At 41.4% G+C, this 23,150-nt stretch overlaps 1 protein-coding gene across 3 annotated transcripts in view; it reads right to left on the bottom strand.

Moving 5' to 3' along the window:
* Nucleotides 1–23,150, bottom strand: part of PKHD1 (PKHD1 ciliary IPT domain containing fibrocystin/polyductin) — a 1,006,139-nt gene that overhangs the window by 239,645 nt on the left and 743,344 nt on the right. For all 3 annotated transcript variants that reach the window (XM_082249887.1, XM_082249888.1, XM_082249886.1), the window contains exon 59: nucleotides 17,315–17,463. In XM_082249887.1, coding sequence (XP_082106013.1) covers nucleotides 17,315–17,463 — 149 coding nt within the window. The remainder of the gene's footprint in view (nucleotides 1–17,314; nucleotides 17,464–23,150) is intronic.

Below are 23,150 nucleotides of genomic sequence, written 5' to 3' on the forward strand. Positions count from 1 at the left end.
TGCAGATCACAAATGGAGTGCATTTTGCCTGTAGTTGGAATCGCACAGACACACACAACGTGTTCCTGTGCGATTCATGTGCGGGCATGGTGTGAACCAGCCCTGAAATAACAAACATGTCATACTTACCTGCTCTGTGCAATGGTTTTGCACAGAGCAGCCTTGATCCTCCTCTTTTGGGATCCCCTTGCAGCACTCCTGACTCCTTCCCTCACTAAGTGCCCACTATAGCAATGCCTTTGCTATGGGGGGCACTCATGAGGGCTCACTCCTGAGATGGCTCTGTCTGTCCATAGACACACAGAGTGCAGCTCTGCCTCGCCCCCTGCACCCTCCTCACTGGCTGTGATGGCCCCCACTGCTGTCTCTGAGTTTGGTGAGGAGGGAAAGAGCTGAAAGAGCCCCTGCTCTCATGCACATTGCTGGATCAAGATCGGGCTCGGGGGGAGCTGCACTGAGAGGGTTTTTTTTACCTTAATGCAAAGAAAGCCTTTAGCCTTCATAACCACTTTAAATACAATTTATTTTATTTTAATAAATGTAAGATATTTAAATAAAGTATATATGGAACATTTGTACTGTAATGTTAAAGTGGATGTAAACCCCATTCATGAAATTTGACCTGGGCACCTCTAGCTGTAGTGTTTTCTTACCTATCTTCAAAGTCCAGTGGCTTTCTCATGCTCTGTTCTTCTGTTATCAGCATGATAACTCCTGACAAGTTCTCCGTCAACTGAGATAAAACCAGGCTGAAATTTATGTCGGGTGGATGTTATAAATAGATTAGCAGAGAGCTGGTCTATTCACAGCACAGCTCTTCATGTTTCTGTCTATGTGGAGAGGGGGTGTGTGCCTTTCCTCTAATCAACTGTCTCCCAGTGTATAGCCAAAATTTCCTCCCATAGGTGAATCAAGAAGAGAAAATTCTAACAGAATGTGGACTTTTTAAACAGACTAGAAAGCTGAAAACAGCAAATATACAAGTAAACCTTATGTAGGGAGATTTATTTCATCTCTGTGTATCATCTGAGGCTGTTCGCTTCACTGGGTATATGTGAGGGTTTACATCCACTTTAACCACTTTACCGCTGAGTACCGTAGTACTACTGCGGCAAAGTGGCTCTTGTAGGTCTGACGACGTAGACGTACGTCGTCAGACACTCCCCCTTCTCGGCGGCGCGCGCGTGCCGCCGGAGGCTCGCTCCCGCTGTTTTCAGTCACAGCGGGAGTCGGGCCAGGGGAGGAGCAGCGGCGATCGCCTCTGCTCTTCCTCGATCGTCAGGGATCTAGTGTGGAGATCCGCCCGCCTGTGTAAACACAAGCGGGCGGATCTCCTAAGTGACAGGCAGGGTCAGATTGCAGGGTTCAGCATAGCTGAACCCTGGATCTGTCCCTGTGTCACACAGTCACCTCCCCCCCCCCCCCACACGTCAGTAAGCACCAGGCATACATTAACCCCTCCCTCTCCAATAAAATTAACCCCCTCCCTGCCAGTGTCATTTTTACAGTAACAGTGCATATATATAGCACTGATTACTGTAGCAATGTCACTGGTACCCCCAAAAGTGTCAAAAATGTCAGTCAAGGGTCTGATCTGTCCACCGCAATGTCGCAGTCCCGCAAAAAAAATCGCAGATCGCCGCCATTACGCGTTAAAAAAAAAAACACCAAAAATGACAGAAATCTTTCCCTTTGTTAGTAAACGCAATAACTTTTGCGCAAACCAATCAAAATACGCTTATTGTGATTTTTTTTTACCAAACATAGGTAGCAGAAAACAAATTGGCCAAAATTTTTTAAAAAATTTGATTTTTACATATTTTTTGGGGGGAATTTCATATAAAAAAATGTTAAAAATATTGTTATTTTTTCAAAATAAACGCTCTTTTTTTGTTTATAGCGCAAAAAGTAAAAATCGCATAGGTGATCAAATACCACCAAAAGAAAGCTCTGTTTGTGGGAAAAAAAAGAACGTAAATTTCGTTTGGGTACAGCGTCGCACGGCCGCGCAATTGTCAGTTAAAGTTGCACAGCGCCGAATCGCAAAAAGTGGCCCAGACGTAAGACAGCAAAATGCTCTAGTGGTAAAGTGGTTAAGTTATGAAGTGCTATCATTTTTTATTATGTTTAACTTTCTTCCTCGCTTGGTTGGAACTATGGATAAGAGACCCTTTGCTACACTATTTATTGTCTTGTTATTTTGGCATACAGTTTATTTCCATGATATATATTTTAACATGATGTTTCGAGGTTAGTGTTGAGGCTCAGGTTCAAGTTAAGAGTTAGGTTGCAGTTGTTGGTCAAGAACCTTTCAAGCCCAACTCCAGGATATTAGCAACCCCCTCCCATCCTTCTCTAACTAACTGCTGGTATGAGGAAAAACTATTCAAATGCCCATTTTTCTTACCTGAAGCTGTGGTCACGCGACAATCCTTCTCTCTTCTTTTTACTTCTTGGGGCCCTTCTCTGGCTGTCCACATCATTGCCTGTGTGAAGAGGTCACCTGTTTGTGGAGGCATCATCTCCAGCTGCTGATTCCTCTCTCCCAGATGCCAGAGGTAGGATAGCACATTGGAGCGGTGAGGGGCTTAGTGCCAAAGAAGAACATGAGTGGGGAAAAATGCCAGGTCCTCAAGGAAGGAAATGAGCTTGGCTCATAGAGGAACCTGTGACTTTGATCCATTATACTTGCCGATGGCTTAGGAAGAAGTGTGCAGAAGCAAGACTGAGGAGTAAAGTAACTGATGCACTAGTGATCAACCGATATTGTTTTTTTTTTTTTTTTTAATTGCTGATACTGATACCAATATTTTGGTCATCAGATATCAGTATCAGTCGATATTTTTGGACATTTACATTTTTGTTATTTTTTTTTATTTTTTTTTTTCACAGGTATTCCTTGTGGAGAGATATGGGGGTCTAAAAGACCCCAAACCCCTCCTCTGCACCGAAAAGCATTCAAAATGCCAAGTTTGGCTGTTTTGAATTCTCAAATTTTTTTTAATTTGGCGCCGAGTACCCGGAACTGATGTCATGACATCACTTCCCGGTTTTTTACATGGAGACCCGATCAGAGCCAAATGCGGCTTTGATTGGGTCTTCTCTTCATGGGCCGTGCAGGTAGGATGTTCGGGTCTCCCGGTGGGATGGGAGACCCGGGCGAGCCGCGGAGGGTGGTGGGAGGGGGGATGCCCCCTCCCGCTGCTTGTAATGACAGCCGAGCGGCTTCTCAGCCGCATAGGTTGTCATTACAAGACAGCCGACCGTCGGCTATGGACGCCGGTACAGTGATGATGTCTCTAGCTGCAGGCATCACTCCGGTATGAACACTTTCCCGAAATATCAGCAATACCGGTAACCTCAGGGGCCGATTCTGATATATCAGGGAAAGAACACATCGGCCCCCGATATATCGGCATTGCTGATAATCGGTCGATCCCTACAATGCACTAAATAAATTTAATTGACCCTGGAATTGGCCTTTCATTTTCAGGTGATACCATAGTTTTTGTGTGTCATTTATTTATGCTGTGATGAATCTACATGTCCCAAAATTAAATTTGTGGTAAAACTTGTCAGTACATAAAATTGGTGCAAAAAAAATTTCCAGTGCTGAAATTCCAGCACCCAAAGAAACCTTGCCAGTTTTCAGTAGCTGATAAAAATAAACACCCCTTCTCCAGGATTTGTTTCCACTAAAAGATTTATGAATGAAATCTTGCTCATCTTCTTGGGAAGCTGACTTATAATATCCTGTTTGAAAAACAGCTGTCTATCTCTGGAAGATCTGTAGACATCCGGGACAATCTTCCTACCTCCTCTGCAAGTCCATCTTATTAGCGAGGCTCCTCCAGTTAAAAACAGACGGATTTCCAAAAAAGAAAACTCGCAATCCAAACAGAAAGAATGAAAAGAAAACAAACCAATAAGGGTTCGATCCTATCAAAACATCGGCGTTTCTGGTATTTGCTGGCCTTGGAGAAGACTCAAAATAAATGAAACAAATATGTATTTCATTAAATGCTAATATTTGGAAGACAAGGACAATGATGAAATGCTTCCAATCTCTTCTGCGAGGATGCTGCAAATAATTTGCAGAGCTTTTCTTTTGTCTAATTTTGGTTCCCTTTGAAGAGCTTCCTCATATGGGAAAGGAGATAAAATAGGACTCCAGGAACCCAAAATCTGAGTGAAAAATCTCAGATTCAGTAGCAAAGGTCAGAGATGAGGTGCCTTGCCGCTTTGAAGATTTATGTTACGGATATTGTCACGGATGTTTTAGGAAAAGGAATTATCAGTGCGGAGGAAAAAATAAGTAAATATGAAGGGAGTTATTAGGAATTTGGTTCCCGGGATGCCAAAGACAAACCATGGGGCTTATTTTATAACAGAATAACTAAAGTATATTAACTTTCCTGTTTCTCATTAAAACATTGTAACTTCTTGTCTATCATTATTTGTGCCTAATGAAAATATTCTGTGTTTTTCATTTTGTGTTTTCATAGGAAGAAAAATATATGCATGCCATATCATTTTTGTTATTTTTATTATTTATATGATTAGATCCCAAATAAAATCTAAACATTGTGATAATAAAGGTTGCAGTCACACCTGAACAGAACAATTTTCAGGTGTATTTTTTGGAGGATTTGTGCATGCGTACATGAAAAGTTTAAAAGCTTATTTCAAGAATTTTACATGTCTATTGAAGCTATAATAAGATATTTAAAAAAAAAAAAATGTTCTAACTTTATTTTGGCCAACCTTTGTTCTTTTAGAATTCTGTTTTTGGCTATGTAATAAAGGGACTACCGTATTTTCCGGCGTATAAGACGACAGGGCGCATTAGACGACCCCCCTAATTATCATTTACCGGTAATACTTATACTTAGGTTACCTTGGAGATATTATACTCGGCGTATAAGACGACCCCCCATTTTTGGGGGATTTTTTTGAGGTTCAAAAGAAGTCTTATACGCCAGAAAATACAGTAAATTAAAGTTTAGGAGTTTTTTTCCCTCCTCTCAATGTTACATCACAAGGCACATAGGAACAAATAATCTGTTTGCGTAAACCATTAGTATAATTATGATCAAGCTGGGTTTGCAGGGATAGAAATTAGCATGATGACATTTTCACAGGTTTGGGATCATTAAAATTCAAAATGGCATTAAGTTAGCTTACGTGATTGTTTGTCAATCACTCAGTACAACCATAAGTCATCCAGAGCATCCAGCATGTTTATTGGGAGCTGCAGATCAAGGAGGAGGGCCAGGCCACATATTGGCAAATCTCCCAGACTTACAGTGTTGGAAAAAGTTGCATCTTTTGTCATAGAATATTTAGGCAAAGAGCACACCTCTGATCACTTGGACTAATAAATCAAAGATCAAAAAGGATCAGTTAAACCCATTGAGGTTTTTGTTTACCACTACTTTTCCTTTATTTTAACATTTAAATCCAACCAGTCCAAAAATCTAGAGGGTGGATGAAATGTTTAGTGTAGGGCTTGACAAATTTGCTCTGAATCTAGGAGCCAGCTAAAAATGTTAGGAGTCAGTTTTTTTAACGACTTGCCTATTGGGCACTTTCATCCTTTTCCTACCCAGGCCAATTGTCAGCACTGTCACACTTTGAATGACAATTGCGCAGTCATGCTTCAAGTGGTTGTACTGGGGTCATGCCTACAGTAACAGGCATAAACCCAATACCATCTTTTAGAGCTGGCGGTCGGCTTTCTGGCGATAACAACCGATTGGCCCAGCAGCCGCTTGGTCATTATCCTAGTGAGCAGGAGGAAAGTAACCTCCCCCCGCAGCCTTCCGCCACTCTGCCCAGGTCTCCCAGCACATCCACCAGCTGGTTAGAGTACCAAACAAATCCGGATTCGGCTTTGATCGGGTCTCTGATCATGTAACCCGGAAGCAACATCACTTCCTGTTTACTTGGCTGCCAACGGCGCCGATTTAAAAAAACTGTTAGTATTCAAACATGCCGATTTTGGCATTTTGAATACTTTGAAGTGCAGTGGAGGGGTTTTGGGTCTTTTAGACCCCCGATCCCGCCTATTACTGTCACAAGGGATGTTTACATTACTTGTGACAGCAATAAAAGTGATCAGTTATTTTTTTTTCTTTTCAAGGAACAGTGTTAAAGTAATAAAATAAAATAAATAGGAAAAAAAAATGTAAGTGCCCCCGTCCCCGAGAGCTCGAGCACCAAAGAAAACGCATACGTAAGCCTGCAAATGTAAACGGTATTCAAATCATACATGTGAGGTAACGCCACGATCGTCAGAGTGAGAGCAATAACTCTAGTAAAGACCGCCTCTGTAACTCTAAACTGGTAAACGTAAACATCTTTTAAAGAGTCCCCTACGCAGATGGTACCGTAGCTTGTTGCCATTTTATGAGTGTGCGCAATTTTAAACCGTAACATGTTAGGTATCTATTTACTCGGCCTGACATCATCTTTCACAATATACAAAAAATTGGGCTAACTTTACTGTTTAGTTTTTTTAATTCAATTAAGTGTATTTTTTCCAAACAAATTACATGTAAAAGACTGCTGCGCAAATACAGCGTGACAAAAAATATTGCAAGGACCGCCATTTTAGTCTCCAGAGTCTTTGCTAAAATATATATATATATATATATATATATATATATATAATGTTTGGGAGTTCTAAGTAATTTTCTAGCAAAAATACTGTTATTAACTTGTAAACAACATGTGTCAGAAATAGGCTGGTCCTTAAGTGGTTAATCACCAGTGTTTTTTTTTTTTGGCTAAATAAACGAAAATAGAGCGACATTTTTGAAAAAAAAAAAAAAACATTTTCTTAATTTCTGTTATACAATTTTTCTTCTTTGCTAATGTGCACAGATGAGACTGCACTGATGGGCATGTATGAGGCTGCACTAATGGTCATTCATTAAGGCTGCACTGAAGGACACTGATGAGGCTGCACTGTTGAGCACTGATAGGTGGCACTGGTATACTGCACTGATAGTCACTAAAAAGCTGCACTGATAAGGTGCCATTGATGGGCACTGATAAGGTGCCATTGATGGACTGAGAATGCTGGACTACTGGCAATGTCCTTCATATTTGGTGAACTTGTCCTATGTTGGGCCGTTTTTGGTCCAGGGTCTTCTCACTACTGCGTACACTACTTGGAATATGACTTACAAAAATCCCTGGCTGGCCTTCCTGTATATCAAACCCCAAACATTCCTAAACATCAGTTAAAATTAGTTCACTTTGTCTTGCTATCCTCTAAGCTCACAATTGCTAAAGAGTGTAAGTCATTTACTCATTGCTCAGAAGTTGGATCTCACCTGGATGGCATTTTTATTAACAAACAACTAACTGGTATGCTTACCAGCACTCATGCTAAATTCCTCAAAATTTGGAGCCCATGGCATGCATACTGACGCCAAAAGATTTTCTTGGTGAGCTTGATAGCTGTATAAGAGCCCTCCCAGTGGATTGTATACCCTCTGCTTCACACCTCATCCCCTTTTGCTCTTCCGACCTCCATCCCCTCCCCTTCTCTCAATCCCTCTCACCTCCCCCTTTTTTCCCCTTTCTTCTCCTCCTCTTTTACCTCTTCTTATCTCTCTTCCTCCTGGAACCCAATTCTTTGAAAACAAACTGATGGCATGTTAGTTATCAAGGTCATTCTGCCATCTTGGCTTTATGTCCACCACTCCTCTCATTGTATTGATTGACCAAATGTTAATAATAACACCTTGCTGTTTGCATCACTTGATCAATATTTTGTTGATATTCTGGTTCCTCTAGTTTAGAGAATCTACCTGTACACTGTATTTGTACTAGGGATCAACCAATTATCGGCAAAGCCGATATATCGAGGGGCGATATGCACTTTCCATGATATATCGGAATTGGACACCAAGGTTACCGATATTTCGTAAAGTGCTTGTACTGGAGTGATGCCTGCGGCTAGAGGCATCACCCCGGTACTGGCGTCCATAGCCGATGGTTGGCTGTCTTGTAATGACAACCGATGCGGCTGAGAAGCCACTCGGCTGTCATTACAAGGAGCGGGATGGGACGTCCCCCCCTCCCGCCACCTTCTGCGGCAATCGGTGGGACGGGAGACCTGGGCAACCAGCCTGCATGGCCGCCGAAGACCCGATCAAAGCCGCATTTGGCTCTAATCAGGTCTCCATGCAAAAACCCGGAAGTGATGTCATGACATCACTTCCAGGTACTGGCACCAGATTAAAAAAAAATGACAGCATTGAAAACAGCCAAACTTGGCGTTTTTAATGCTTTTAAGTGCAGAGGAGGGGTTTGGGGATTTTTAGACCCCCAGATCCCTCCACAAGAATACCTGTCAAGTAAAAGAAAAAAAAATGTACGAAAAAATGTATGAAAATATCAGCCGATATCGGGCGATACCGATACGTGATGACCAAAATATCGGTATCGGCAATGAAAAAAACGATATCGGTCGATCCCTAATTTGTACCACTCTTTATAACAAAATATAGAAAATTGAAAATAAATCGTGTGTGCCTAAAGGCTCTAGCATTAGAAATGTGGCCCTGGGTATATTATATATAACTGCCTAAAGCTGGTCATACACTTGTAGAATGTCACTCAAAATTTTGTTTAAAGAAAGATCCTTTCGTTTTCTAATCATTATTGAGGTCAAATTGATGCTCATTATTGATCACAGTGACCAGAAAGTTAGAAGGAACAGAATGGAAAATATTTCTCAAACAAACAACTTTCTAGCTGTGCTCATGATTTTCATTCAGGAAATTACATTAATTTCCAAATTTTAAAAGCAAACCACATTTTTAAATATTTTCAAACAATATATGTCAGGTCATTAAATGCACTGAGAATGTTCATACAAACTGCTCCTAAAAATATTTGTATGAATGTTTGTTCAAAAATCTACTATTGTTTAGCCAGCTTAAGTCAGCTTTTCTCAACCAGGGTTTAACGGTTCCCTGGTAGGGGTTCCCTTAAGCAATGAGTCATTTTTTAAGTCATTTTTCCAGGTAAAGAACATGCCTGGTAAAGAACATACCGAACGTGCCATGAGCTGTAGATGTGGCAATTATTAGCATGGGTTCCCTGAGGAATATGCTGGGCTCATTTGTGGTTTTTTTCTTTTTTTTTTTTTCTTTTTAGCCCGAATTTACTTCAGGGATATTTTGCTGGGTATAGAATACTGTGAGTAGCAATTTTTAAAGTAATTTTTTTATTTTATGTTTTTATTGAGTCACATTTCAATTTAAGATACAACATTAAAAGAAAGAAACAAATTCTTCCATATTACAAACTCATATTACCCTCCCCTTAAATTCTCCCACCCCCAACCCATTCATCCCCCTAAATTAATATCCTTCCCTTATTGCGGTCCAGCCTCTCTTTACCTGACTATATTTAACATAACCCGATTTAATCATTCCCCTGTTCTTTACATATTTCAATGTAACCTCTAGTCTTTTTAAAGTTAGTCAATTTTTTCCATTTATTGGAGAAGCATTCTATTATTCTATTTTTCTCTTCATCCATACTACACAGATATTCCAAGTAATGAATATATTCGACTCTACGACACCACTCCCTTATAGAGGGGAATCAATTTTTTGGTATTGTCCCTTTGTGTTAACCGGTTCCCGACCACCCGCCGCCTATTTACTGTGGCAGGGCGGCTCTCCTGCGCGAACCAACGTAGACCTACATCCGCCGCACGTCTGCAGCTAGGGGGTGAGCGCGCTCCACTGGCGACGCGCTCCCGCCACCACTCGGCAGCGGGGATGCCGATGCACGGGGCAGGCGGCTCCGATTGGCGCCTGACACCCGCAATCGCTCCCCGCTGAGAGAGAAGAACGGTCAGCTGTTGTAAACACAGCTGACCGTTCTTCACTCTGCAATGATCACAGAGCGCCTGTGATCCTTCTATATAGGAATACAGGTCTCTGAAATCATTTCACAAGTCACGCCCCCCACAGTTAGAAACACGCCCCTAGGTACACATTTAATCCCTTGATCACCTACTGTGTTAACCCCTTCCCTGCCAGTGGCATTATTACAGTAACAGTGCATATTTTTAGCACTGATTACTGTAGTAATGTCACTGGTCCCCCCCAAAAGTGTCAACAATGTCAGTCAGGGGTCCGATCTGTCCGCCGCAATGTCGCAGTCCTGTACAAAATCGCAGGTCGATGCCATTCATAGTAAAAAAAAAAAAACAGTAGTTAGTAGACGCGATAACTTTTGCGCAAATCAATCAAAATACGCTGATTGCGATTTTTTTTTTTTTTTACCAGAAATATGCAGCAGAAAAAAAATTGGCCTAAAATGTTAAAAAAAATATGATTTTATTTTATTTTTATTTTTTTTGGGAATGTTATATAGCAGAAAGTGAAAAATATTTTTATTTTCAGAATTGTCGCTATCTTTTTGTTTATGGCGCAAAAAATAAAAATCGCACAGGTGATCAAATACCACCAAAAGAAAGCTCTATTTGTGGGGAAAAGAAGACATCAATTTTATTTGGGTACAGTGTCGCATGACCGTGCAATTGTCCGTTAAATTAATGCAGTGCCGAATCGCAAAATATGGCCTGGTCATTAAGGGGGAAAATCTTCCGGTCCAGAAGTGGTTAAATAGGTTTAGAAAATCTGGCCAAAGGTGATCAGAAAGAAAATTTTGTTTTTATTTTTTATCAGTTGGACAAATTGAAAGATGCTTTCCGTTTTTTTTTTTTTTTTTGCCTTCCTCTGGATCAACTTGGGGTTTAATGGATGCAGGTTTTTATTGTATTTTTATACTACTGGTTGAACCCTGTGTCTTTATTTAATCTATATAACTATATCAGAACGGTCATTGTGCCAGGAAGGCAGCTTTACATTTTAAAAAAGAAGTTACAAAATATTTTTTGTTTTGTAATTGCTTCAGGTTTTTTTTCATCATTTCTTTATCCATAGGAGAAAAATGTTATTCCATTGTTCTTCAGCACAGCAGGAGGCAGCCTCGAGATCACACAGTTGGAAGAAAGTGCCTGATCCATAACAGAAAGTGGGTGATATAAAGGTACTAATCTTGAATGAAATAAGAGAGGACTCTGCTGACGCTCACCATACTGATAACATCTGACTTTAAAGAGAATAGCTGATTCCAAAATTCCGTGATGGAACTTCTCCAAAAGATGCTGTGAAAGTAACGTGGTTTATAAGCATACAGGAAAATGGGGCAGGAGAACAAAGTTTGGTGCTCCCGGGGTATGTACATACTAAGCAATTTAGTAGATTAGCTGTGCAAGTTTTGTGCTGCGCCCATTGTTAATGCATGGGGATATTTTTGTAAATGCTTTCTATTCATTTCTACTGGAAGCCCAGTATGTGTACATATCAGTGCAGGTGTGACATGTAGAATACACCAAAAGTAGGTCTAGATGTATTCCAGGGCTTGTGAGTCTATATATTATGTACATATCAGTGGCGGCTGGTGGATTGGGGGCGCAGGGGCGCTGCCCCCCCCCTATCCATGCGTCCGGCCCCCTAATCTACATGCAGAGCGCCGGACGCATGGAGTTCAATGGGGCTTTTTTTTTTTTCAAGCATGTGATTAGAGCTCTAATAGGCTAAAAAAAAGGGGTGGGCTCAGGGCGCAGAGCACTGCGACCCAAGCCCATCCAGTTGTGTGACAATAGCAAATGAATATTCGCTATTGTCACACAGATCCTTCTCCTGGCCAATTGGGAAGCGGGTCCTGAGACCCGTTTCCCGATTGGCCGAAAGGAGAAGCCATGCCATCGGCCATGGAGGAGGAGGGAGGAGATGCAGAAGACTGAGGGGGAAGAAAATAATAGAATAGAATCAAATAGAAAAAAAAACAATTGAATAGAATAAAATAGAAACAGTATAACCATTCCGAATTTTGAATAGAATACATTTGAATAGAGTAGAAAAGAATATAATAGAATAGAAAAAAAAACCGCTTAGAATAGAAAAAACAATATATTATAATAAAATAGAAAGAATATAACCATCTTTGGAAACTCGGATTTCAAATAGAATAAATTCAAAATGAAATAGAAAACAATTGAATAGAAAAAAAAATGAATAAAAAATAGAATAGAATAGAAAGAATATAACAATCTTTCACAATTTGAATTTTGAATAGAAGCAATTTAAATAAAATAGAAAAGAATAGAATATAATAGAAAATAACAGAATAGAAAAAAAAATCAATAGAATGGGAATAGAATAGAATAGAAAAAAAACAATAGAATAGAATGGAATAGAAAGAATATCTTCCAAAATTCAAATTTCGAATAGAATACATTCAAATTCTAATGGAATTCAAATGGGATTTGATTCAAATTCCATTCAAATTTTCTGAATTGAGTTCCCCACCTGTCACATGCCTCTTTTGTAGAGGTGTGGCAACTTTGATGCAAGTCCAAAATTAGCCTACTAAGACCTGGGATAAGTCAGTGGGTGGATTTACTAAAACTGGAGAGTGCAAAATCAGGTGTGCATAGAAACCAATCAGCTTCCAGGTTTTTTTTTTGTCAAAGCTTAATTGAACCAGCTGAAGTAAGAAGCCTACATCAGATTCTGAGTGCTCCAGTTTTAGTAAATCCCCCCCCCCCCCCATTGTTTCAGAAAATACTAAAACAGGAGACAGCCAAAAGGATGACGCTTGATTTATTCAGACAACCAGCATGTTAGTAATAGATTTTCTATTTCTTTATGTTCAGTATCCTTTAACAAAAAAAAATAAGCTAATAGGAAATGTCAGCTAAGGATGTTACTAAGAAAAAAAAAAAAGAAGTAGGAAAGTTTCTAGCTAAAAAAAACAACATTAAAAAAATAGATTAGATGACTTAACGCCATCTTCGTTATGCCTTGCTCATCGCCGTCATGAAGCTCTTTCCCAGCCTTAGACGACCACACTATCCTTCAACATCATAAACAGATGGGATGTGTAACCTTGGCCTAAGAGAGATAGCACACTCCGAGCCATATTCTATGGCTTTGCCGTTCCTGCCCGCGATCGCTGACAGTATTTTATGTTGGGAAAGCCACGGCATCCACAATCTCAACGGTCGCAGACGAGAACATAAATTTGAGCAGAGATTAAAGAGACACATACCTAGTCTCAGTCTTTGAGGCCTATAATTGGTTAGGAAAGAAAATGAGATTTTGCCTCCGGCTACAAGAAAATGCCATATTCCAGCTCAGATAGAAGCAGACACGTCCTCTGTCAGCCTTCCAGTTGTATTTGTAACTCCGGCGGCCTGTCAGTCCTGAAGGATGAGGATGCTCGGAATAAAAGAAAATTACAAAAATGCCGTTTGAAGTTCTCGCAGCGGCGGACGAGGGAAGAGGCGGCTGTTATTTTTTCTGCTATGAAGCCAGCAAACCAGCGATCTACGCTACAGATATTCTTCATTTTATGGATTCTGTCTGTATATCACTCCTTGTGCGGTGCTAGAACTTATTGGAGTGTAAGTTTAAAGCCAAACTCCATGTTTTCTAGGTTTATAAGGCCCCTTGCACATGGAGGTGTCTAGCAGCTGTGTGTCCCCCTAGTGTTTTAGTGTGCCCGCTGCCTGTTGCATGTCAAAGCCTATGGCAGGGTGAGGCTAGACAGGGTTGAACACTACCAAGTTATCCTACGCATTCAGGGTCAAATGTCCAGAATGCAGAAGACCTGAGATCCAAGCATTCATCCCTGATCATACAGGGCCCTAAATGCAAGTACCACTCTGTAAAGCGTTCAGCCCCATTAAGACGCAGCCAGCCATAGATTTTGACAGGCTGCAGGCAACAGGTTTAACTATAGGTAGTGTAAATATCTCCTAAAGTTGCACCGTTTAGGAGATATTTACTTTTAATGCAGCCAGTGACGTCATCGGCGCATGCGCTCTGAAGGAACAGCCACTGCGGGGGCTTCGTTCTAAGGTAAGTATTTCATTACAACCTCTTTAAATGCCAGGAGGAACATACAGCAGCTAGATGCCGCCATGTTCAAGGGGCCCAATTTTGTTCAGGCAATCTTGTACTCTACACAAATTTTCCACACTGTACAGTCAGATAGATGGCCCCCTAATTTACCATTATAGCTCCCTATGTCATCTCTCCTCCTTTGGGCAATGGGTTGGATTTACTAAAGGCAAAAAGACTGTGCTCTTTGCAAAGTGTAGTTGCATTGTGCAGGAGCAATTGCTCCAGAACTTAGTAAATGAGCAGAAGCTCTGCTGACTTCTACCATCGAATCATGTGCAAGCAAAAATGCTGTTTTTTTTTTTTTAACTTTCCTTGCATGTGATTGGGTATTCTTTGCAAAGTGAAGAGTTACCTCATTTACTAAGCTCTGGAGCAACTGCACTTGCAGATGCAATTGCATTTTGCAAAGTGCACAGTCTAGTTGCCTTTAGTAAATCAACCCCAATGAATCTACATCATAATCTTTATCCAGTGGGCAGGTAGGTGACCCAGGAAGCAGAAATGCTATACCACATGACCTTACTTACCAGCAGAGCTGTATACATCAGAAGAATGGCTGGGCAATATTATAAATCACTGGGTAGCTAAAACACTCAAATATGTAATAATTTCAACTTTGTGTTTACAATATTTTGAAAAAAGTAAGTACACCACATGGGCTCGAACAGATGACACATTAAATTTGCCGTGGTGTATTCATTCTCATAATCTAAATTGAGAAACATGCACATTTGTCATATGCACACAATGCAATGCACTCCTCTCATGTTGAGTATATTAAAATAAAAGCATTTAGTACTGTTACATCTTTTTTTATAAATCATTAAGTATATTAGCTGAAATACATATTTCTAACTTTCTAACTTTCCATAGTGTTGCGTGTACTAGTGTAGCACCCTCTAGTGTGTGCTAGAAGTAGTTGTTAGTGTAGGAAAATGTTGGCTTGGCTAAAGGGCCAGGCCTGGGTTGTGAATCTGGGTGACTCATCCTAGCAGCTTCTCTGGTGCCTCCCCCTGTTCTCTGGGACATTAGAGAATGTTCTAGATATAGTATTGGAGGTTAGGAGAAGCTGCTTAGAATATTTATGGGGGCCTCAGCCAATCCCCAGTAAAGGGCTGGCAGGGGGCGGACCAAATCATAAATACGCATAGGTCCTGCCAGCAAGGGCAGTCGGGTGGAAGATGGGAATGGAGATGGTGCTGAGGAGGCTGTCGGTGGCCCTTGAGCGTACCCCCTAGTCTTTTTTACTTCAGACCTGGGGCTCGGGTGCTGGAAGAATCCACCAAAACACACCGAGGAGAGGAAACCCTTCCTGGAGGCACGGGAGCAAGGAGAGTACAGCAGGGGCAGGTCAGAATGTCTCAAAGAACTCCTGAGAGTCAGCTGGTGGGCTGTGTCAGTCTGGAAGACTGTAGGGAGAAGATAGCCTGAAGGGCTAGTAAAAGGGGCAGCTGAAGCCCGGTGAGTCAGCAGTGCCTGAAGAGGTGGTACTGGGATCAGTAGCCACAGGAGTAATGCAAGCTGGACACTGAAATTCCGCTACACAACCAAGGGCCTCGGGTTCCTGCCTGTAATGGGCTATTGCTTCATCTGACTAAGTGACTGTTGTATAAATTCACAGTGTTCCAGCTGGGTTCTGTAAGCAAGTGAGTGCTGGAGGAAAGAGAGGAGCTGTATATAGAGACTGTATATAGGAAGAGTTTTCCCTCAAGTTTGTTCTTAAGTCAAGTGGGCATCCCATAATTTCCCATCCCTATCCAAGTTATTAACTCTGCAATAAAACAAAAAAACAACAAAGTCACAGACTGTTCTCTGACTCAATTGTGTCTGTGAAGATTCGGCGTGCCTGGCGGTTGGGGGGATCCCAGTTATTTGCAGCTCCTTAGGGGGTCACCAGTACCCAGGAATACAGCAATGGGAGCCAGTCAGACTAAACTGCCTTATGTGGTGCTATAACATGTTTAAAATTATGGGTATGGATATTTTTTTATGTAGTTTCATTGGTTCAGCTTGGACCAATAAAATTATGTATATACCATACCCGGCCGATGGCCCAGGAAGCTGGAAACGATTGAAGTAGATACCACTACTCCAGTGATCTCCACTTACTTTAGTGTCCCATGCTGAGTGGCTGACCTGATGTAAACTAAAACCCGAAGACACAGGCACCATGCAGAGAATGCAGAGAAGTATTCTCTGACTGTACCAGGTAGAGAGTTGGGGTGGTGACGTCACATTCTCACCTTCTTACAACACTTTGCATTAATTCAGAACATGTAAAGTATTCTCTAAATGGTGCCCTTGCCAAGTGGCCGACCTCCTGTGTTCACAATGCAACAGGCTGACTGCCCAGCACAAGAACCAGAAGCAAGTGGAGATCATTGTAGTAGAGGTGTCCAGCTTTTAGGGGCATCAGCCAGGTGTGGTTTATACATAATTACATTGATCCAAGCTGGACCAATGTAAGTATGTAAAAACATACAATGCCTGCACTTCATCTTTTAGCTTAGAACAGGAGTTTCCAAATTTCTAAATGAAGGGCATTTTTTTATTATTCTTCAAACATTAGGGTGGCCGGACTGTCGTTCCCGGGAGTAAAAAATGCCCCTGCTTTAGTGGGAGTAAACAATGCCTCTGACTTGGTGGTCAGTGGGAGTAAATAAAAAAGGCATAGCACCTCTGGTCAGTAGGAGTGAGAGTAGTGTCCTGTCAATGGTACTGAAGGTATAATGCCTCATTGATGGTGTAATTAGGAAGAGTGTCCCATTGTTGGAGTCATTGGGAAATATAATGCCCCGTCATTGGGGTGAATAGTGCTACATCATTGGTTCATTGGGAGGAATAGTGCCCCATTGTTGGTGTCATTGGGAGGAATAGTGCCCCATCCTTGGTGTCATTGGGAGGAATAGTGCCCCATCCTTGGTGTCATTGGGAGGAATAATGCCCCATCATTGGTGTCATTGAGAGGAATAGTGCCCCGTTGTTTGTGTCATTGGGAGAAATATAACCCTATTGCTGGTGTCAGTGGGAGGAATGGTACCCCGGGGGCTGAATAAAAGCAAGCAGAGGGCCGCAATTTGGGAGGAATGGTGCCCTGGGGGCTGGATAAAATCAAGCAGAGGGCTGCAATTTGGAGACCACTGGCTTAGAATAATGGTAGTGTCCTTGATGTGTGAGTCACATAACTGGCTAAAAAGAGTTGCACATAATTTGTAAAAGATGAAAGAGTTCACAGTTCATGTATTTAATCTGTTTGGCCGGAGTGCCCTTCAGAGCCAAATTTTATATTTTTAGTATTGGCTTACCAAAGATGAAACAAGGTTGTAGGATATTGAGTTCAGACTTGGGGAAGACAGAGACTGGAGGGGAAAGGCCTGTGAAAGTTCCATCTAGATCCTTGAATAAGGCCATCTGAGTTCCAGAGCATTCTATAGATGCTGGACATTCTGGAGTCCTATCAAAAAGAAAATGTTAGTTAAATAACACTCTGGCTAAAAAGGGTTGATTTCTACCCAAACTGGAAGGTTTTTTTTTTTAAGTTCATAAACCCCAAGGAGACAAGAACAAAATGGTAATTCTTTGTAAACGAAGCATGACAGGCTCTCACAACAAGGAAGACATCTTTCACGGTTATTACTTGCAAGCTGTAATATAATTGGTTGCTAAAGTCTACGGTACACTCTCCCTCATTTCACGCTCTTGTAATAATTTATTAAAAGTATATCTTAGGCAAAAAAAAAAACATAGTTTGTACTTCTCTCCAATACATTTCTGCAGAAAGACACCTGTTGATCTTCAGAAATCCAGGCTTCTAGACAACAGCTCTACCACTGCTGCACTAAAATCTATGGTCAGCCCGGCCTGAGCTTATTTCTTCTGGGAGACAGAAATACTCCTACTTATGTTATGAGATGAGGAGATGGCGAGGTGTGTTGTAGTTCAGCAGGAGAGAACTCAGTTAGTGCTGACAATACTGCTTGGGATTTCAGTACAGAAGAGTTGTCACGTCAGATAGCAAGTAAGAAGTTTACAAGATGGTACCTTCAGAATTTTTAAATAGACAAAACATTGTGCAATGTCCATGTATTGTAGCAATGTGCTGGCAGAGATGTGATTTGCCCAGACATACATTTTAATCTTTATTACTCCTAAAACAAAGGTAAAATACATTTAAATAATATTATTTATTCTGCGTTAAACTATCATTTTTAACAATAAAACCTCTAATGAACAAATTAAAGCTGTTGGTATTTACACCCAATAGTCATACCAACATTTAACAAACTTCACTCTATTACAAAGGGATTCATTTTCTAGGACACCTCAATAATCCAAAATTAGATTTCTAGAAATTTTTTGATGAATACAAGTAATTTATAGATATTCGGAGGCAACCACCTGTTAAAAGAGAAATTTAGGATTAAAAAGAAAAAAAAAAACAGTCAAACTCACCCATATAGATGCAGCATTGCTCCAATGCTGCATCTGTTCACAGCCACCTCGAAGTGAATAGAGAGCTCTCATTGGAAAACCGGGCTGTGGAGGGGACGGGAATGGCTAACTCAGACTCTAAGAGGCATGCCAACAGGCTGAGCCAGCTCCTGTCCAGGAATCTAGGCAAATCTCAACATTAAAGTTTGGGATTCCTCCAGAGTCTGGAGCGGCTAAGTGACGTCAGCTGACAGCAGATTTTAGCCTGCTGACGGCTGAATACGGGTCACAGAAGTACAGAACTAAGTGCACTCCTGTGACCCACAGGAGAAGTAGGGCTAAAAGAGCTTTGGCCTTCTCTTTTAAAGTAGTGTTAGGGTCTTGTAAAGACCTTACTTTGTGCTTTACTGTGACTTAACTTAGAGCGATTTATTAACATTGCATTTTAGGTGACAGTTTCATATGTGGTAACATTGTTATCATAGAAAAGATGATACTGAACGTGAGAACTATAATCATAGATAGTCTGGGAATATGCCCAGAATATATGTTAACAGAATGTAATCACAATATGCTGATAGTATGTCTAGAATTAATTAACTTTAAGATTGTACAATAATACACAAATATACTTTAACCACTTGCCGACCGCTCACTCGAGCTCTACTGCGGCAAAGTGGTTAGTTATCGTCCAGCGGCGTAGACCTACGTCGCTGGACTCCTCCCCTTGTGGGCGCGCTCGCGCGCCGCCGGAGGCTCGCTCCCACTGTATTCATTCACAGCGGGAGTTGGGCCAGGGGAGGAGCAGCGGCGACCGCCGCTGCTCTTCCCCGATCGTCGGGAAATCGAGTTTGGAGATCCGCCCGCTTGTGTAAACAAAGCGGGTGGATCTCCTATGTGACAGGCAGGGTCAGATAGCAGGGTTCAGCATAGCTGAACCTGCGATCTGTCCCTGTGTCACTCAGTCACCTCCCCCCACACATGTTAGTAAGCACCAGGCATACATTATATAAAACACAAATTTAAAGCAGCGCTAGCCCTTAAATTGTATAAAAATAAATAACACTAGATCTCTCCTAAATATAACATGTGACACTCTCAAGTAAAAAATTGGATATTAAGTTTTGTTAAACAATTTTAAAAATTATGTATAAGATATTGTGAAATGATAATATTTTTTGGTGCTAAAATGCATAAATAATTATAAAAGACTGTGAAATCGTGCTAAAGTCCATAAAAAATAAATTGGTATCCCTTTAGGTGATCAAAATAAGGTGCTCCGGTGCCGGTTATACAATAAAGTGCTCCAAAGTGAAAAGGTGCCCCTCTTGGTTCGCTACTCACCACAGCGCCAATAATTTAGAGCCTCAACAGTATTGCAAATGAGCCTTGACACCAGGATAATTTCCTCTGTACGCCTTTCACTATAAATAAGTGTAAAAAATGTCAGTCAAGGGTCCGATCTGTCCGCGGCAATGTCGCAGTCCTGCAAAAAAAATCGCAGATCGCCGCCATTACTCGTTAAAAAAAAAAACACCAAAAATGACAAAAATCTTTCCCTTAGTTAGTAAACGCAATAACTTTTGCGCAAACCAATGAAAATACGCTTATTGTGATTTTTTTTTACCAAACATAGGTAGCAGAAAACAAATTGGCCAAAAATTTAAAAAAATTTAGATTTTTACATTTTTTTTTTGGGGGGGGGGATTTCATATAAAAAAATGTGATAAATATTGTTATTTTTTCAAAAATTACGCTCTTTTTTTGTTTATAGCGCAAAAAGTAAAAATCGCACAGGTGATCAAATACCACCAAAAGAAAGCTCTGTTTGTGGGAAAAAAAGGACGTACATTTATTTCGGGTATGGCGACGCACGCCTGCGCAATTGTCCGTTAAATTCGCACAGTGCTGAATCGCAAAAAGTGGCCTGGACGTAAGACAGCAAAATCCTCCGGTGGTAAAGTGGTTAAGGAATGTGTATTACTTACTAACAGGTGCTAATAAGGTTGGCAAATATATGTCTGTAGCAATTCCATGAAAATGGGTCTATCTTTCTATGGTGACAAGTTATGGGTGGACATTTTCTATTGGTTTAATGTTATAAACATTGCCATATCTTGGTAATATACTGTATTTAAGATACCGAACCAGGAAAAAAAAAGAAACAGTAGCGCATTATTCTATGTTTGTGTGTGACCTGCAATGTTCCCACATGGCTCTGTGTGTGTGTGTGTGTGTGTCTGAACATGTGGAACGGAGAGTTCCCGGGCAAAGGTTAGTATAAAATATGCAGATTGGTAATATGGAAAGCAATAAATCCCTTAGATAGATGGGTACTGTTAACTCGTTACAAATCTGGGATAACCTTTCAGTTAGTATATGAGTAATAAATAGGGAGTACATCCTATGGAAAGAGACGTACTAATCTCATTCATCCCATGCTACATCGGCCGGCAGCATAGCGACTTCCCTTGGTGGCGTACTGGCCGAGTGGCCGTTTCTCATCCTTCACCCAACAGGCACCCCAGGAGCACCTGGTCATTTGGTAGTTTTTTGTGTGTTATGGATTGGATTCTAATAACTTGTTTTATGATAGTTGTAGTTTCCTTTCAAATAGAGCTTTCTTTTGGTGGTATTTGATTATCTGTGCAATTTTTATTTTTTGGGCTATAAACAAAAAAAAAGAGCGACAATTTTGAAAAAAAAAAAAAAAAACAATATTTTTTACATTCTGCTATATGACATTCTCAAAAAAAAAATGTACAATTCAAATGTTTTTAAAATTTTAGGCCAATTGGTTTTCTGCTACATAATTTTGGTTAAAAAAAAAAATCGCAATAAGCGTATTTTGATTGGTTTGCACAAAAGTTATCGTGTCTACTGACTGCGGGAAAGATTTATGTCATTTTTCTTGTTTTACTGGTAATGGCGGCAATCTGTGATTGTTTGCAGGCCTGCGACATTGCGGCGGACAGATCAAACCCCTAACTGACATTTTCGACACTTTTGGGGGTACCAGTGACATTACTACTGTAATCAGTGCTAAAAATATGCACTGTTACTATATCAATGACACTGGCAGGGAAGGGTTTAACCCTATGGGTGATCAATGGGTTAAATGTGAGCCAAGGGGAGTGATTCTAACTGGGGGGGCGTGGCTTGTGAAATGACCATAGAGACATGTGATCCTATATAGAAGGATCACATGAGCTCTGTGATCATATGCGGGAGAAGAACGGTTGGGTGTGTTTACAACAGCCGACCGTCCTTCTCTCTCAGTGGGGAGCGATCGCGGGTGTCAGGTGGCAATCGGAGCTGCCTGACCCGTGCATCAGCTTTCCCGCTGCCAAGTGAGGGCGGAAGCGCGCCGCCGGCAGAAGCGCGCTGCCGCTGGCGCTCTTTGCCTCTTAGCCCCCTAGCTTCCCGCATGCGTAGGTCTACGTCGGTTTGCGCAGGAGAGCTACCCTGCCGCAGTAAATAGGCAGCGGGTGGTCGGGAAGTGGTTAAAAAAATAACAATTTTGCAGCTCTTCATTAGAAGTCCATCTTCATATACAGTTTTCTCCTAGTCCCTCTACAGATTCCTACAAATACCAGGAAGTGCTAGGACAAGGCATGGAAGAATCACCAGGTAATATCCTAATAAAAGCTACAGAAAAAACATCTGAACTTTACCTATTTTTTTAATGGCCCTCTTTCCTGCCTCCACCCTCTTACACATTAGCAAAACAAAAGATTTCATAAGTAGAAACTTTTATTTTATTTTTATTTCCTAAACCCGACATTATGGCCTCTCCCACATGGGTAGACATGCCACAGGTCTCTGTCTGCTGTGGTTTTGCTTATGCACGACATCTTGTAAACTGTCTCCTGGGATGTGTGATGCAGCCATCCTAGGAGTCATATGCAAGATGTTGTACATGAGCACACTCCCCGGGGATCTCTGTAAAATAATTAGAAGAGACCTATGGAGTGTCTGCGTGGGAGGTCTAGCGCATGTGTACAAATGCGATGCACATCTCTGCCAGGTCCTGTAGACCATGAAGAGACTTACAGGGTGTCTGCACATGTGTCACATACCTGATCCAAGGCCAATGTGCTGAGAGGGCTCCCACTTGTGGCCAAGTGCTGCACATCCCTGAAGGTGGTACAGGAGATGTAGCGCCCAAAGTAGCACAGGTTGGCAACAGATTGCTGAAGAGTTGGGCCCGTGGACACCTAGAGGGTGCTGGAGAAGACAGGATACACAGAAAGGTAAATGTCTCTCGGGGGCTCCAGAGGAACTTGGCAAACTTGTGCACAAATGGAAGCAGTGGTAAAGTCATCAAACATGGGTAGCCAGTCCGAGGACAAGGCAGGTAGTGAAAACAGGAACTTTGACGAGGTCACAACAGGAGAGCAGGCAGGAGAAAATAGCAAAGTCCGTAATGTAAGACAGGGTTATACACAGAAAGGCTGGCAGATAGTATAGAGAAGTCCTTGTGGCAAGCCGGGGTCATACACAGGTGATCAAACAGGAGCAAGGTTAGCAAAGCAAGCCAGAGGGTCAATGCCAGGAGGAAGAGATCAAACAGGTCCGAAACAAGCCAGGTCAGAACAGGGAAATCCAAAAGAAGTACGCCGAAGCTCAGGAACATGGGAAGGCTGATGACAATCAATCAGTCTGATTGATCCCATAGCAGTCTTTTATAGGCCAGCAAGTGGCTGCATC

Source organism: Pelophylax lessonae (assembly GCF_965119305.1).
Source record: "Pelophylax lessonae genome assembly, chromosome: 3".
Classification (NCBI taxonomy): domain Eukaryota; kingdom Metazoa; phylum Chordata; class Amphibia; order Anura; family Ranidae; genus Pelophylax; species Pelophylax lessonae.